Raw genomic sequence first — 15,317 nt, forward strand, 5'->3', positions numbered from 1 at the left:
CGATTCTTCGTATAATTGTGGGTGCATGGGAGCTCGAATGATATTGCAATTTTAGTGTCAAAATAAATATTGTCATTGACGATTTTCTTAAAGTCACGAGCTAGGGCATACATAGTCACAGGTCTGCTGAACCGAACCGACCAATTAGACAAGAACACCGTGAAATATATACCGTCGATTCGTGCTTAGGATTAGTTCGGAAATACATTGTACAAATGTATCCGTTTTAGGCTCAATTCTTGGGATTATACGCAGAATTAATGCATTACATGCAGTAAAAATTAAAGTATGATGGTAAAATACTCCGTTTATTTTTGTGAATGATATCCAACACAAGTTGCAGTGATTTAGTTCAAACATAATTTCTATTCTCCCACCGAAAAATAGCTTAAAATATATCTCTATATACTTCTATCCCAATTTCCTTTGGCTTAATAAGAAGCAACAGTAATGTTTTCCATAACTACTGCAAAGCATCATAAGAAGGAAGTTTCAAAGCCCTTACAAATATTTTATGGCTGATGAAATATCAAAATGGGCTCCTTTGTTAACGCATTTTCAAATTAGCCCTTAAGGTATCGTTTGGTTCGGGAATAAGCAAAAAGTGGATATTCCAGAGATAGATATAAATTAAGGTATAAGCGGGGATTAGATGAATTTTGCGTTTGGATGAAAATTGAGTATTCCCGAGAATAAGAAAAATAGCGTTTGGTTACCTAAGATGGGATAAGAATTAAAGTGAGTATTTATAAATAAAAAATAATGATATTATTTTTTTCTTTATATTAGAATTTAAATTTTTATATTTTATATTTATATTTTAAAATTTAAAATATAAACTTTTAAAGTTTAAAAATTAAAATTAAAATTTAAAATTTTAAAATCTCAAATTTATAATTTTAAAAAATTAATTTTTAAAATTTTGAACTTTATCTGCAAACAACAAAATCAACTAAATATATTACTTCCTACTTCATCTGCAAACAACAAAATCAACTAAAATGCAATATGTATTCTCGAAGATGTTGTTTATGTACTCTAATTAAGTGGACCACAAAAAACATTGGATCCTATGAAATTAGATAAAAGTTCCCAAGTTCCAATTACATTAAACTTTCACTTCTAAATGTAAAACCCACTGAACTATGACATAGTTGTATATTGCCACTTGAATTTTAACTATTACAATTTATTGCATGATATATATAAATTTGTTGCGTCATATATACATGCACATATATGTCACACTCTCGTGAAATTTAGTAAAATCACTCTTTATGTACAAGAAACATTTAAAGATTGAAAGTTGCACGATAATTTATTATTATGCTAGTACGTGCTAAGGATCCGCACATAAAATAATAACTACAGGAATTAATGATTGATGTAAATTATTGGACCCATAGAGGCCTATATAAGGTTTAGCTTATTAATGATGCGGATTATGCGTACAAGCTCGAATAAGTGGGTTCGCGGTAACTCGAAAGTTTGTTTGTTTCGTCGAAAGTAAAATTATGAGCTAAAGTTTGCATAAAAATCACTCATCTTTTACTATTCATTTGTATAGATACGAAACTAAAAGTTTTTTTGTTTTATTATTTGTTTCGCAGCACTGGATAACATAAAAATTTAGAGATGGAAAAAATAAAATAATATTTTATTTATTTTTTATTTACTTTTTGTAATTGACTTTGATTTTAGGGTTAATCGTGTACATATCCCTATAAATATATTGAATTGCAAATATATATATCTCTATAAAATTCAGCTTTCATATGTTGTCCCTGCAAAAATTCTAGTATTTTCAAATATATCCCTACCGTTAGGATCCGTTTTTATCGCTCTTCAATTAACGTGGGACTTTTAGAATGATATATTTGTGATGGTAAAAATGTCATTTCACTTATAAAATAAGCAGTGCTTTAAACAGTAAGAAATCAGAGAAATATATTTAAAAACATTATAACTTTTATAGGAATAATATAAAAAAGTTGAACTCTATAAAAATATATTTATAATTTACTATATTTGTAGGAATCTGTATAAAATTGACTCTCAATTTCAAGGGAATTGTAACTCAATTACACTATTTCAAAAAATTTGAAGCTTGAGTTTTTAACCGCAGACGAAAAATAAAAAAGAATCAAACAACGCAGAAAAAATCACTTCATTCTGCAGTACTTTTCCGTGAAACAAGCAGAGGATGATGACAGAAGATCGAAAATGACTCGATATAATGCTTCCGAGACTAAAACAGTAATAGTAGCAATAATAATAATAATAATAATAATAATGACTAGTTTAAATGGGAGAAAGTGAAATGCTCCAAATTTTCACAGTTCCGTGTGGGGATTTATGATCTGATGATCCAGCTTTTAAAAAAGGGGGAAAAAAGAAAAAAAATGAAGCGTCGTTTTCTGCACGGAAAGAAAAATGAAGCTGTGCTGTCGTTTGGTTGCTGCAGGACGAGTGCCCCACCCACTTTCTCCCTCCAGAGTCCAGACTTCCACCTACCAGCATAATTTTCTTTCCTGGTACTACAAAAGCCTGCCGAATCCGCCCTCTTTGTTTGCCTCAAAATCCGTTTGCCTCAAAATCCGCTCCCACCTCTTTCTCTTTTTCTCTGTTATACGTACTCGTGCTTTCTTTTTTTTCTTCTGCTGTCGATATATATAAATACTCTCTCTATCGTTTCTTTTTTTGCTGTGGATATATATAAATATATATATATATATATATAAATTCGGGTGCGAGAGAGAGGAGAGATTGAGAGAGGCGGAGATGGCGGAGGAGGAGACGAAGAAGGTGGAGGTGGAGGCGTCGCCGGAGGAGAAGGAGGTGATTCCGGCGCCGGCTCCACCGCCGGCACCGTCGCCGGAGGAGGAGAAGCCCGGCGGCAAATCGAAGGCCCTCGACATCGTCGAGAGTGAGAACTCTCTCTCTCTCTCTCTCTCTCTCTCTCTCTCTCACTCGTATTAACTATCATTCATTTTGATTTGACTAGCTAACTTTTAAATATTTTTATTTTATTATCTAAGATTTATTTAAACTCCCCCTATGCTCTTTCTCTGTTATTAACTATTACCCGTTTTGATCTGACTAGCTAATTTTTAAAATTTTAGAGACTTTTACTTATTTACCACTAGTTACGCTTTAGAATTTTCAAATTTATCCTTCAACAAACCCTATAAAAAATAGAGATACTTTAAGAAAATTTGGAGAAATAGATATATATTTGAAGTTTTGAAGGATATATTAAATATTATTTTTTTAAAAAAATTTAATTTTACTATTTAACTTTTAAATTTATTTACTTTGAGCAAGTTAATTACTGTTTAATTTTAAAATATCAATGCGTCGTTTATTTATTTTTACATGACTACAAATTCGTTAAAGTGACCAGATAGTTTAAATTTTGTATGGAAAGAACCGCCAAATGACTAAAATTAAATAAACTGAAAGATTGGATACTGTAAGCAAAATTTTGAAAGATTAGATAGTCGAATCTAAATAGTCTATAATTTAGGTAAATTTTATACATTTTTACTTTTAATTGATTGTTTAGGTGTTTGTTTCTAAAAGTTTTGAGGGGATATTTGGTCTCATGTAACAAAATTTTAAGCCTAATTATGAACCATATTCTACTATCGATTGATCTTTTGGGTAATACGATATCATCTTTAGGTTAACAAAAATATACAAAATAGTTTTTAAATATATTATGGAAAGAAAAAAAATCAGTTTATTAGTGTTCTTCTTGGTATAAAACAAAAATACTTTTTCAAAGAATATGAGTTTGATTTTAATAAACTAAAATAATGTGAGTAAAAGAGAGTGAGAGGACAGAGGTATATCTAATTTTCAGTTTGTTTCTTCTACTAAAAAAATTGAAAAATAAAAACAGGTTGTTTTTCTAAATATGTTTAATTTGTTAAATATAAAAATATTTAAATACCGTTCTTTACAGGCTTAAATTTTTAGAAAATAACGGTTGTTTCATATTATTTTAACACAATTCTCTTCATTAATTACTATATATTCTACGTGAAACCAAATATGTGATAACATCTTTTCGACTCGTAAATTATTTTCTAACTTATTTTGAGTATAATTATATTTAGAATACACGATGTTTTAATATTTTATATTTACTACTCTTATGTTATGAAGTAGCTTTTGGGCTTCTTATAGACTTAAGAGGTTTTAGGGTGAAAGTTTGAACAAATTGGAAAATAAGTTACCTTTTTTTTTTCTTTTTTTGTAGTAATATTAAATCTATAATGAATTTTGAAAAGTGGTTTAACCTCTCTCTCTCTCTCTCTCTCTCTCTCCAAGAGAAAGTGCTTTCACCATGCAAAATATGTTGTTTGTATAGTAACTGGGAAATTAAGAAATAGAATTTTTACCTTCCTTTCACAGGGAGCTCAAACAATCATTGTGTCTCAGCTTTTGTTATTCCATATTTTAAGCTTGTAGAGATGTTATGCTATTATTAGAACCTTTTTCTTTCAAAATCTCTCATTTTAAGGTGGAATATTGCTTTTCTTATTTAAATAAATAGCTTTACCCTGTGTTTTGGAATCTTAAAACCTGCTTCAGATTTTTTTCACTTTTGACAGAAACTCTAGACATTTTTGTTCCGTGAAATCAACTTTGATTAGAATCATATTTCTCCGATTAAATATCTTTTGGGCTTCTGCTTTGTGGGTGTTAAATTTTCTTTCAGTTTTTCGCTATAATCAGAAGATCTAGACAATTCTCTTTTTTTTTGAAAAATAGATAACATGCTACCCGTTTTGTTTATTTTTTAAAAAAACAAACTTAGCTGAAAACGTGAATCAACTAGGATTCGAACTTGAGACCTCGGTTACGCCCTCTGCCACTTGCACTAGGGCAAATAAACTTAACTCTAGACAAATTCCTTGTCCTAAATTGAGGTTTATTGGTCATTAATGGATCATTCCTGCAATTAAAAAATGGCCAACAAAGTAGGTGCCTTAAAGCAGGGTTCAATGAAAAAGGGCAACAGCATTTAATGACTCTGCTCCACCTTGTGGTTGGTACATGCATCTTTGAGTGCTTTCATTGTCATTGATGAAGAGTAAATGTTGGCTTGCATCAACACTTGATGGTGGCACAATCATTGAGTAAAAATCAAGCAATAAAAATTGATCTAGACTCCACTTTTTTTTTATACAGTGCATTTTGTTTTTCTAATTAAGGCTTATTTAGTGATCTAATCAAGTGCTACTCCCTCTCAGTTAGTTAGTTGATCCATTAAAATTGACTTTTCTATTTTTGTATAAATATCTTTTTAATTATGTTTAAAATTATTTATCAATTTTAAATTAAAAAAAAGCTACTTTTATAAGGGCATTGAACTCCAAACGGTCAAACTTTAATAGTCAACCAATGGTATTTGCATATTTTGAAGCTTTAGAGGGATGTGTATGATAAATAAAAACTTGCAGGTACAAAGCTGTGTAATTTTAAAACTTTGCAGGATTACATATGAAATGATCCCTATTATTACCTTGTTTGGGCTCTACAACTGTATAGTAATCATACATATATTTTGTTTAACATTATTTTGTCTCATTATTACATGCTTATGAGTTATGATCCCTTCTTATTGGCATGAAAAATTGAACTGCTTTTATATTAATTTGAAGATTAAGAAGTGGAGCCATTTCAATAGTAACTTTTCTTGTTTTTTTTTTTTTTCTTTTTATCAGAGGTTGCAGAACCTTCAACTGAAAAAGAGGACAGAGGTAATTGTTTGGAGAACTAAACCCTATTTAGTGTCTTTTCCAAAAGAACAACTAAGAAAAAGATAATAAATCTGGACCAACCTCTATTTGCAGATGCTGTTCTTGCAAGGGTGGAGACAGAGAAGAGAATGTCTTTGATTAAGGCATGGGAGGAAAACGAAAAGATTAAAGCTGAGAATAAGTAATTTGGTTGTCTTTTTCAAATGAATGCTTTTAAATCTTAAACAGTTCAAAATTATACTCCTACTAAGGCCTTAGATTATTCATCATGTTGGCGATTCGATTTATCTGGACAACTTTATTCTGCAGGGCTGCAAGGAAGCTGTCATCTGTTACTTCGTGGGAGAATGCAAAGAAGACTGCTGCAGAAGCTGAACTGAGAAAGAAAGAGGTAATAGTTTGCTGAAATATGGAGGCTTATTTTCAAATTTCACTATTTCGTCGATTATGGCCCCTCGAACTTAAAATATCCACATCTCTAGTTCAATTAATTTCTGCATTGATCATTAGCGCGTGGCACTCACGTGACGCTTAAAATTTACCATGTTTTTATCACGTAAAACATGATCTATAATATTTGCGCAAAACATTTTGTTCCGGCTATTGAGATAGTGTAAGCATCAATAAATTGCATCTTCATTTCGTAAACTTTGAATTACGTAAATGATTGGTACTGTCTATAAAAAGAGAGTGTGTCGGTAACAAAATATCAAATGTGTGGTAATCAGGAAGAGCTAGAGAAAAAGAAGGCCGAATATGCGGAAGAGATGAAGAACAAGGTGGCAATGATTCACAAGGCGGCGGAAGAGAAGCGAGCGATGGTCGAGGCCAAGCGGGGCGAGGAGATTCTCAAGGCCGAGGAAGTGGCCGCAAAATACCGTTCCACCGGTCTTGCTCCAAAGAAGCTTTTTGGGTGGTTTGGCGCCTAAAATTTGAATATATATATATATACACCCAAGAAATGTGTGAATTTGCATAAAGATCCCTGAAAAGTTGGTATTTGTGTGAGTGCATTTTTCTTGTGCATATATACCCCTGACAGGGGCATGAATGCAAATGAATACGTACAATTTTACGCACGCATGCAAATACCAATTTTAGAGGGGAATTTACGTGATTTTACATATTTGCAAGGGGTATATCTGCGACTAGAAAGTTAACTGAAAACAAAGTACAATCCTTCTCTAGTCTGCTTGTTTCTCGGCCAATTTCTGTTTATGGGTTTGTTGTTGATTGTTTTAGCTACTCTTTAGTGGAAAAATCAGTGTGTTTTGGCGTGTAAAGTTTGATGTCCTTTGTACAGATGTAAAAGTTAGAAGAACTTCAAAAAAGTTTGTGATGTACATTTGTAATTCTTTTAGTTTGTGATGTAAACATTCATGGATGCAAAAACAACTAAGCTGCTTGGATGATTGGATGATTTGTTTGATATTATTCAGTAGATTGGGTGACATAGAAGTTGATATTATAATTTTTTTTTTCCCTGGATAAATTGCACGTTTGGTCATCAAACTGTGAGGTGGGTGACACTTTGATCTCAAACATTAATTTGTTATAATTTCTGACTCGAATTTTCAGATTCTTGTTGCAATCAAATTCTATATATAATTTAGTTTAGTTGATTAAATATGTATGTATCGCTAACATAGAAATGATGTAGCAGTGTTGTGATTGACGATGCGCCAATACTTAAGATGTTAAATTACTTTTACATCCATCATTCGTCAACATTTAGTCAAATAAACTGTGTTGTGGGACTTGATTATAATAATTTTGATAGTTCAATTAAAGTTTGAGGATTGAAGTGGCACCCAACTCATAGTTTGAAGACCAAATGTGCAATTTGCTCCTTTCTTTTTTGGATATATTCTTTGTAATCACCAAACACTAATAAGATAGTGGTGTCAAGTGGCTGTTAAACCAATTCTCAGCAGTTTCCTCAGATTCAGTGAATTTCTGAAAACAAGTAGTTGGTGAGCTGCTTTCAACTGATGCTTTGTGTGGTTGAAGAGTCCCAAAAGGAGTAAATGTAAAGCATACTGAATTGTTTGTGATGTACGTTTGTATTCTTTTGGCTTTATTCTTTGTGTAGTTGCTATTGACTGATTGCTCTTCCTTTCAGAAGCTCACTATTACCTGAGCTTTACAGGCCTCGCCGTCATCGTTGCTTTAAAATTCGTGCATTAATAAATACGAGGGCTTTTTTTTGCAAATAGCCCCCTTACAAAAAAAATTTTAAAATTTGGCCCTGTCAAAAATTTATTTGCAAAAATGGCCCTGGCCCCGCCACGCAAGCGCCACATCAGCGCCACGCGGGCGGGGCTGGGCCAGATGGTTAAGTTGAATACGGTGAACCATTCACCGTGTTCAATACAAAGTTTTTGTATTGGACACGGTGAATGATTCCATAACCTGTGCCACTTACCAAGTGGCACAGGTTATGTTTATGGGGTTGTTACCGATTCAACCTCCATAAACATAATCTGTGCTACTTGGTAAGTGGCACAAGTTAATAAACATAACCTGTGCCACTTACTAAGTGGCACAGGTTATATTTATAAAGCTAGAATCGATAAAANTGTATTGAACACGGTGAATGGTTCACCGTGTTCAACTTAAACATCTGGCCCCGCCCTGCTCGCGTGGCGCTGACGTGGCGCTGGCGGGGCAGGGGCAGGGCCATTTTTGCAAATAATTTTTGAACGGGGCTATTTTCGCAAATAAAATTTGTCAGGAGGCTATTTGCAAAAAAAGCCCTAAATACGATGAATAGCTCCTGCTCCCAAAAGCTATTGCTTTAAGATTCGTGCATTAAATACGATGAATGGTTTCCGCCCCCCAAAAGCTATCACTATACATCTCTATCACCACTAATGCAACTACCATTATTTTTATCATCCAGAGCTTAGCTAGCAGAATAAAAGCATAAGCTTCAAACTGCAGCGTCTATTTTTCTTTTGCAATAAAAAGAAAAAAGTGAAGTTTTTTAACTCTCAAATATCTAATAGCTGCTTCTTATAGTAGAGAATTGGATCCTTGGAAGAGGAGAATTAAACTATCCATCCATCCACCAAGAACTGCAATCTATACACATCAGCAAATTTCAGACATGGAGTTTGAGAAAATCGGCATCAGGTCCGCATTCTCAATTGAGAAATGCTGCTTCAGCACCAAAATAATTGGGCGTAAATCTTACACCTTCTCATCCAAGTATTTAAACACCTCTTATGAGCTCAGAATATAAATATATATATATATAACTTGCATCAAAATTTTGATCTTCGGATGTACATGATGTAAGATTTACATATACTGAGATTTTTTTTTTTTTCATTTGATCCGCCCTCGCTTGATCCAACCACATTGGACTGAACCAGTTTTAAAACAGGTTTAAAAAAGATAACAATGCTCAGGTACATAAACAGATTTCAATGATTATTTTTCGTGATAAATCATGTTGATACACAAGAAGATGTCTCCTTGGGCATCAGTTTCATCTAAAACAAGCAAAGTAATTCTCAATCTTCAATAACCATCTCATGCTCCAAATCGCCCAGCATTAACACATAAGCCCCCAAAAGAAGTATCCTCTCACCTTGGCTATTTGCTATGCTCATATGCTTGCAGGGATCTACAGTAATCATAACTTCAGTAGCTTCACCAGCAAATGTATGCACTCTCTCAAAACCAACCAACTGTTTCAATGGAGATCCCTTTGTGTTGTTTCTCGATCTCACGAACAATAAAACAGTGTGGCTCCCATCCATGCTACCATGGTTTGATACTGTAACGTGAACCGAGAATCTTAAAGCATCACATGATGAGATCTCTTCGATTTTCATGTGGCCACATCCATCTCTTTCGGCATAGGCCAGTTTTCTGCCGATATCAGCCTCAGAGAACAATTCGGACAAGCTAACTCGTTCAGGCGCGGACAAACTTCTATACGAGTAGTTTGAGTAGCTCAAACCATATCCAAAACTAAAGACGACTTCTCCTGTGTAGAACCGATAGGTTCGGCCTGGGTAACCTCGTGAAGGATCGGCCCTCATGTTCATGTCGTTCATCGGTATATTCGTGAAGGACTCGGGGTACCAAGTGACAGGTAATCTTCCCCCTGTTACAACACAAATCACAATTAGCAGCAAGTTGAATTATTAGTTCTCCGCCTACAGTCGTAGATATAGCATTGTTGCCATTCGAGTCTTTTTGATGTTGAGAATGTTATTGAAAATTCACAAACAGCCAGTAGCATCGTTACATGAATATATAACAGTTTCAGTAATGTGGATACTTAAATATTAAAAGCTTACAGAAATTGTCAAACAAAGGATAATAACACAAATTTGACTGATTTATTAAGCATAAGGACAAAAAAATATTGTAAAAATTTGGATAAACGAATGAATTTCATAGAGAAAATTCCCAATTCCTAATCTTCAAATACCTTTCCTCACTAACCTGGGTTGAATTCTCCGAAGATAACGTCGGCAAGAGCTCGCCCACCAGCTTCACCGGGGTAACCAATCCAAAGAATACTCGCAATAGCCGGATTTTCCTTGGCGAATGAAACATCTGTAGGCCCACCACCCGTCAGAACAAGAACCAAAGGTTTCTTACTCGCATCCACAATTCCATTAATGAGGTCCATCTGTTTGCCCGGCAATAAGAGGCTCACGCGATCACGGTCTTCAGTTTCTTCAGTTTGGTTCAGTCCAGCAACCACAATTACAACATCTGCTTCTCTAGCAATGTTAATGGCCTCTTCGAATTTATCCGTTGAGTTACAGGGCACATCAACGCATCCAACAGCAAATGAAAGTTTTGGTACGTAAGCCTGGATGCCGTTGAGAAAGCTAATTGGATTGCAAGGAACACCTATATAAAATGAAGAAATTACTGCCGCACATTGCGTTCAAGACCAATTATTAACAGCCTTTTTGGCGTAGCTAGAGCTTCTACAGATATTATGTTTAATTAGTGCTGTTCAAGAAGCATTCATAACCCTTTTTTTTCAATTTTTTTCTAGATAACCTGAATAGCCTCCCTCTGCAGCAAAACCAGAAGCTTCTAATTGGGGCTTTTGCTTAAGGGGCCCACAAGCTCATTTCATCTTCTTGCCACAGCAAAAGAGCTCCAGACATTTTGTTTCGAGTTTCACAAATGCCTGGCAACTAAGAGTGCTTTCTGCTATTTGTCAGAGGAGAAATTGCTCTAGAAGTCAGGCCAAACATGGACAAAATTGAGATAAGATACTCTTGTTGCAAATGTCAAACCTGTATAATCTCCACCCAAAATGCTTGTATCATTAATGGCAGGGCCAATTAGAGCCAGATGACCTATCTCATTCTTCTTGAGAGGGAGAAAGCCTTTATCATTCTTTAAAAGGACGATGCCTTGCCTCGCAGCTTCTAGCGCAAGTTCTCTATGCTCCTTTGTGCACACATTGTTAGGCCCTAATTGTGTAAACCACTGATTTCCTTCATTTCCATCAAAAAGCGCAAGTCGAAGCTGAACAGAGAAGAGATTCAGGAGTGCTCGATCAATGTCCTCTTCTTGAACCTTCCCCTTCTGAACTGCTGATTTCGTGTGTCGAAGTAGATAAGACCCACAGTTGATATCCATCCCTTGTCAAAGAGGTAGCACATTAGTTTGGAAACTATCAGTATGTTTGGCCAGGTTAGAGCTTCTGTATAAGGTTTAAAGTAGAGTTTTCGGAAGAAAAACTAATAACATTTTGTCTAAATCTCCCCAAAGTTGCCAGCTAGCAGTAGAAACTTCACGAAGCTTTTCCTGTTGCAGAAGCTTATTTAAGCTTCTGTTAAAACGGGAATCTCTACGCTTCCTATTTGTAAAATGCTTGGGCACTTCTCAAGGTACACTGCACTAGGGATCCTTAGTCTTTTGAGTATTGTCCTGATATGATCCCTATTGATTGTTACCATCGTGTCCCTAATCTTTGCACACTGTTGTAATTCTCAGCTTCTCACCATTGTAGTCAAAATACTCAGAATTGGAAAGGAATACCTAAATAATCAACTACCGCATAAGCCACTTAGGACTTCTCTTATGGATGATTAAGTGGATATTTGAATCCAAATTAATCAGTGGTGTGATGAACAGGGTAAGATTGTGACAGAATGCAAAAGTTATGTGGACCCAAACGAAACCTCTTAGAAAGATTAGACACTCGTGATACAGTTTATCCTAATTATTGCAGGCAGAAGCTGTTTCGAAAACTGGGCCAAACAGGCACAAATATCAACAATTAAAAAGACAGATCCAAAGTTATTACAACAAGTATCAACCTAAGGTTGCACAATTCTACCTGCTTTGAGAACATCAGCTATTGAATCTTCAGGAGAACTCGAATATGTCTGGTTCTCATAAATTATAGCAACTGCATCACAATCAGAGGTGATATATCTGCATAAGGCATATAAAGGCATACGGAGAACATCAATACCATTCACTTGGTAATTTAATCAAGTGTTGTTTAAAAAATATAGACCCCGAAGGTTAACTCAAATTTTAATTCCGTCCTTGGAGTTTCAATGGAAACAATATAGTCCCTAAAGTTCGATTTCATTTCTTCCATTTTATTTCTTAGCAATTTATATTCTTAACTTTGATGGCAATTACAATTTTGCACCTAAAGTTTCAACTTCACCAAAAGCAAATGTCTAAGTATGGTACTAATGTTGCATCCAAATTAAAGATGTATTAATAGAAATTGTTACACAAAACAAACTCCAGCATCGAAATTGTTGCAATTAAAACTATGACAGCGAAATTGTAGAGGACCATTTGATCCAGCAGATGAAGTGCTTTGCATTCCTGTGCAATCGCATATCAAAAAGAAGAGGAAATACTCAGTCAGAGTAGTTTACCCTTTAAACCCCCATTCTTGTCTAGCCTTCTCCAAAAGATCTTTCCGGGCACACATGGGAACCCCGTTTACCTGATTGTACGCGCACATCAAGCAGCTAGCATGGCCTTCTTCTATGCAGCTCCGGAACGGAGGCTGGAAGGTGTCTTCAAGATCTTGCTCCGTCACCTACCAAAGCAACAACCGCCAATTCTCCACCATCTAATAAAAAACCCCTAGAATCTACCCTCATAAGCATTTCATCAAACAGCTAGAGGGCCTCACCTTTGCATTGAACGTGTACCGCGTGAAGTTGCCCCATTTCTCCAGATCATAGGCAGTGTAATGTTTACAACAAGCCGAGAGCATCATCGACGAGCCGCCATCGTTATACTCATCGTACTCGCCCTGGAACCCCTTCACGTACTCCACAGCATACGCGGACGTCACCTATCACCAAAAAGATACATCTAATAGAAAATAGTCAAGGCATAGTATTAACATCCCCGCTCAAATGCATCATATGAATCATATCACTCGCACTAACAGGAAGTAGGCTCGCTTAGGATCATCAAAAAAAAGTTTATACCATGCTGCGTAAGCATCACATCAAAAAAAGTTTGATTTTTGGTTCTTGAGAGGTATAAATCAATGGAAGGGATAATATACGGAATAAAAGGAAAATTAAACGGATGCGGCGCACCAAGGGGTCCTCGCCGGGGGTCTCCTGGCCGCGGCCCCAGCGGGGGTCGCGGAAGATGTTGATGTTGGGGGCCCAGAAGGTGAGGCCGGCGAGGCCGACGTTGTACATGGAGCGGGCCTCGACGGCGACGGCGCGGGCGAGGGAGCGCCAGAGGGAGCGGTTGAGGGCGGCGGCGGAGAGGACGACGTTGGGGAAGGAGGTGGCGGCGGGGACGGGGGGGGCGAAGCGGACGCCGGGCCCGTTGGCGGCGACGCCGTGGAGCGACTCCGACCACCACTCGTAGGCCGGGAGGCCGAGGCGCGGCACGGCGGCGGCGGCGTCCGAGAGCTGCTGGATCTTCTCGTCCAGGCTCAGGAGGGAGACGAGGGAGCGCGCGCGCGCCGCCGCGGGGAGGGTCGCGTTGCAGAAGGGGAAGGCGCTGGCGCCGTTCGCCGGAGCGCACGGCCGCGGCGGGAGCGCCGCGGCGGCCCCGGCGCCGGCGGCGGAGACGACGAGGAGGAGGAGGAGGCGGAGGAGGTGGCGGCGCCGGCCCCGCCGCGGATGCGGGGGCAGAGGAGGAGAGATCATTGTTGGGAGACAGTGGGCAGCTGTGTAAGGAGCTCGGATGAGTACTACTGGAAATACAGAAAAAATACTCTTTACTACAGTTAGAACGGTAATATGAATACATTCCTATTCTTTCTTATTATTATTTTCTCTTTTGAAGAAAGGTAAAACCATGTCGCTATCAAGTGCTTTATCATCTCTCCTATAAACGGTCGCATATAAGAAATAGGCTTCAAACTTGGAATCAGATATCAATACTCAAGTATTTTATCATTCGAAGATAACTAAAATATAATATCATTGTATTATATTTTAAGTACCTTATCATTTATAGTACGAGTCGTTGAGAATTTGAGGCTTTCGATCTTAAAAATATATATATATATTCTAATCAGAAGAAGCATGATAATTACACATTTAAATAATATTTTAAAAATTATTTATATTTTTATATGGTATTTAAAAAAAAAGATTTTGAACTTTATAAAAATATTAATTAGATGTTGTAACATTTCATGTATGACAAGAGTAATAGAAAAGGCTTTCTAAAGATTTTGAACTTGGGTCAAGTGTCTACCAATCAAAGAGCGCCACGTGTCTTGGTCAGTTGCTGTTGTAACTTTAAATGACCAGGCAAGGCGGTTAGGCTTCCAAAATCAACGGTTGGTAGTGAGAGTGGATTACCAAAAGCAGGAGGAGAAAGAGAAACAGAGCATTTGAGATATCTAATTTTTTATGTAAAAGATTATTAAAAAAAAAAAGACAAAATTGATAATTACATAACTACTTACAAAATGTGTGCGCACAACACGAATGTCCAGAGCCTGATTTGAAGTTCTTCATTTCAAAGAAAACATTTCACGGAAGAAAAACACTTCAGGTGTACTACAAGCCATTAGAGCCCAGTTTGGTTTGAAAATACAGGATAAAGTTTATTATTCCTACAATAACTTATTATTTCGAAATAGTCAAAAATAAAAACAAAATTATTTAGTTTGTATGGTGTTATTCTCGAGAATAATTAAAATTACATTTGGCTAATTTTATGAAATAGTAAAAAATAAGAAAAAAAATGATAATTGAATTTAATATAAAATATAATTTAATAAAATTAATTTATTAGAAAAATAATTTATAAAAACAATTAACAAAAATAAGTTATTATAAAGTATGATTTATTAGAATAATTTATTATAAAATATGCTTTAATAAAAAAAAATTATTATAATATTTAAGCATAATTTATTGCAATATTTAAGTACAAATAATATGTATTAATACAGCACAAATAATAATTTTTTTAATAAAATAATTTATTATAATAGGTAATATATCATGCCTACATAATTTACTTTAATTAAATTTATAATCTTGACAAAGCTTGAAATTAAACTTTGAAATCACACTATTCCACCAAAATGGTGGAATA

General features: G+C 35.6%; 2 protein-coding genes across 2 annotated transcripts; one reads left to right on the forward strand and one right to left on the reverse strand.

Moving 5' to 3' along the window:
• On the forward strand, positions 2,617-7,205 carry LOC109715757 (remorin-like). The gene is made up of 5 exons (XM_020240899.1): positions 2,617-2,926; positions 5,736-5,771; positions 5,865-5,952; positions 6,081-6,162; positions 6,500-7,205. The coding sequence occupies exons 1-5, from the start codon at positions 2,782-2,784 to the stop codon at positions 6,698-6,700; spliced, it is 552 nt and encodes a 183-aa protein (XP_020096488.1). The 5' UTR covers positions 2,617-2,781; the 3' UTR covers positions 6,701-7,205.
• On the reverse strand, positions 9,069-13,927 carry LOC109715338 (probable beta-D-xylosidase 6). Its single transcript, XM_020240307.1, has 7 exons — positions 13,343-13,927; positions 12,925-13,089; positions 12,662-12,828; positions 12,100-12,197; positions 11,048-11,398; positions 10,233-10,649; positions 9,069-9,888 (listed from the first exon to the last, which is right to left on the reverse strand). The coding sequence occupies exons 1-7, from the start codon at positions 13,907-13,909 to the stop codon at positions 9,290-9,292; spliced, it is 2,364 nt and encodes a 787-aa protein (XP_020095896.1). The 5' UTR covers positions 13,910-13,927; the 3' UTR covers positions 9,069-9,289.

The sequence above is a fragment of the Ananas comosus genome, linkage group 9, assembly GCF_001540865.1.
Source record: "Ananas comosus cultivar F153 linkage group 9, ASM154086v1, whole genome shotgun sequence".
NCBI classification, from domain to species: Eukaryota; Viridiplantae; Streptophyta; class Magnoliopsida; order Poales; family Bromeliaceae; genus Ananas; species Ananas comosus.

Bases quoted from the DNA above. Each gene is read 5' to 3' on its own strand.
- LOC109715338 (XM_020240307.1), bottom strand. From the start codon at position 13,909: ATGATCTCTCCTCCTCTGCCCCCGCATCCGCGGCGGGGCCGGCGCCGC. The intron at 12,829-12,924 runs GTGAGGCCCTCT...TTGCTTTGGTAG, and splicing joins GGTACACGTTCAATGCAAAG to GTGACGGAGCAAGATCTTGA. The intron at 10,650-11,047 runs GTTTGACATTTG...CATTTTATATAG, and splicing joins TTTGGGTGGAGATTATACAG to GTGTTCCTTGCAATCCAATT.
- LOC109715757 (XM_020240899.1), top strand. From the start codon at position 2,782: ATGGCGGAGGAGGAGACGAAGAAGGTGGAGGTGGAGGCGTCGCCGGAG. The intron at 2,927-5,735 runs GTGAGAACTCTC...TCTTTTTATCAG, and splicing joins GGCCCTCGACATCGTCGAGA to AGGTTGCAGAACCTTCAACT. The intron at 6,163-6,499 runs GTAATAGTTTGC...TGTGGTAATCAG, and splicing joins CTGAACTGAGAAAGAAAGAG to GAAGAGCTAGAGAAAAAGAA.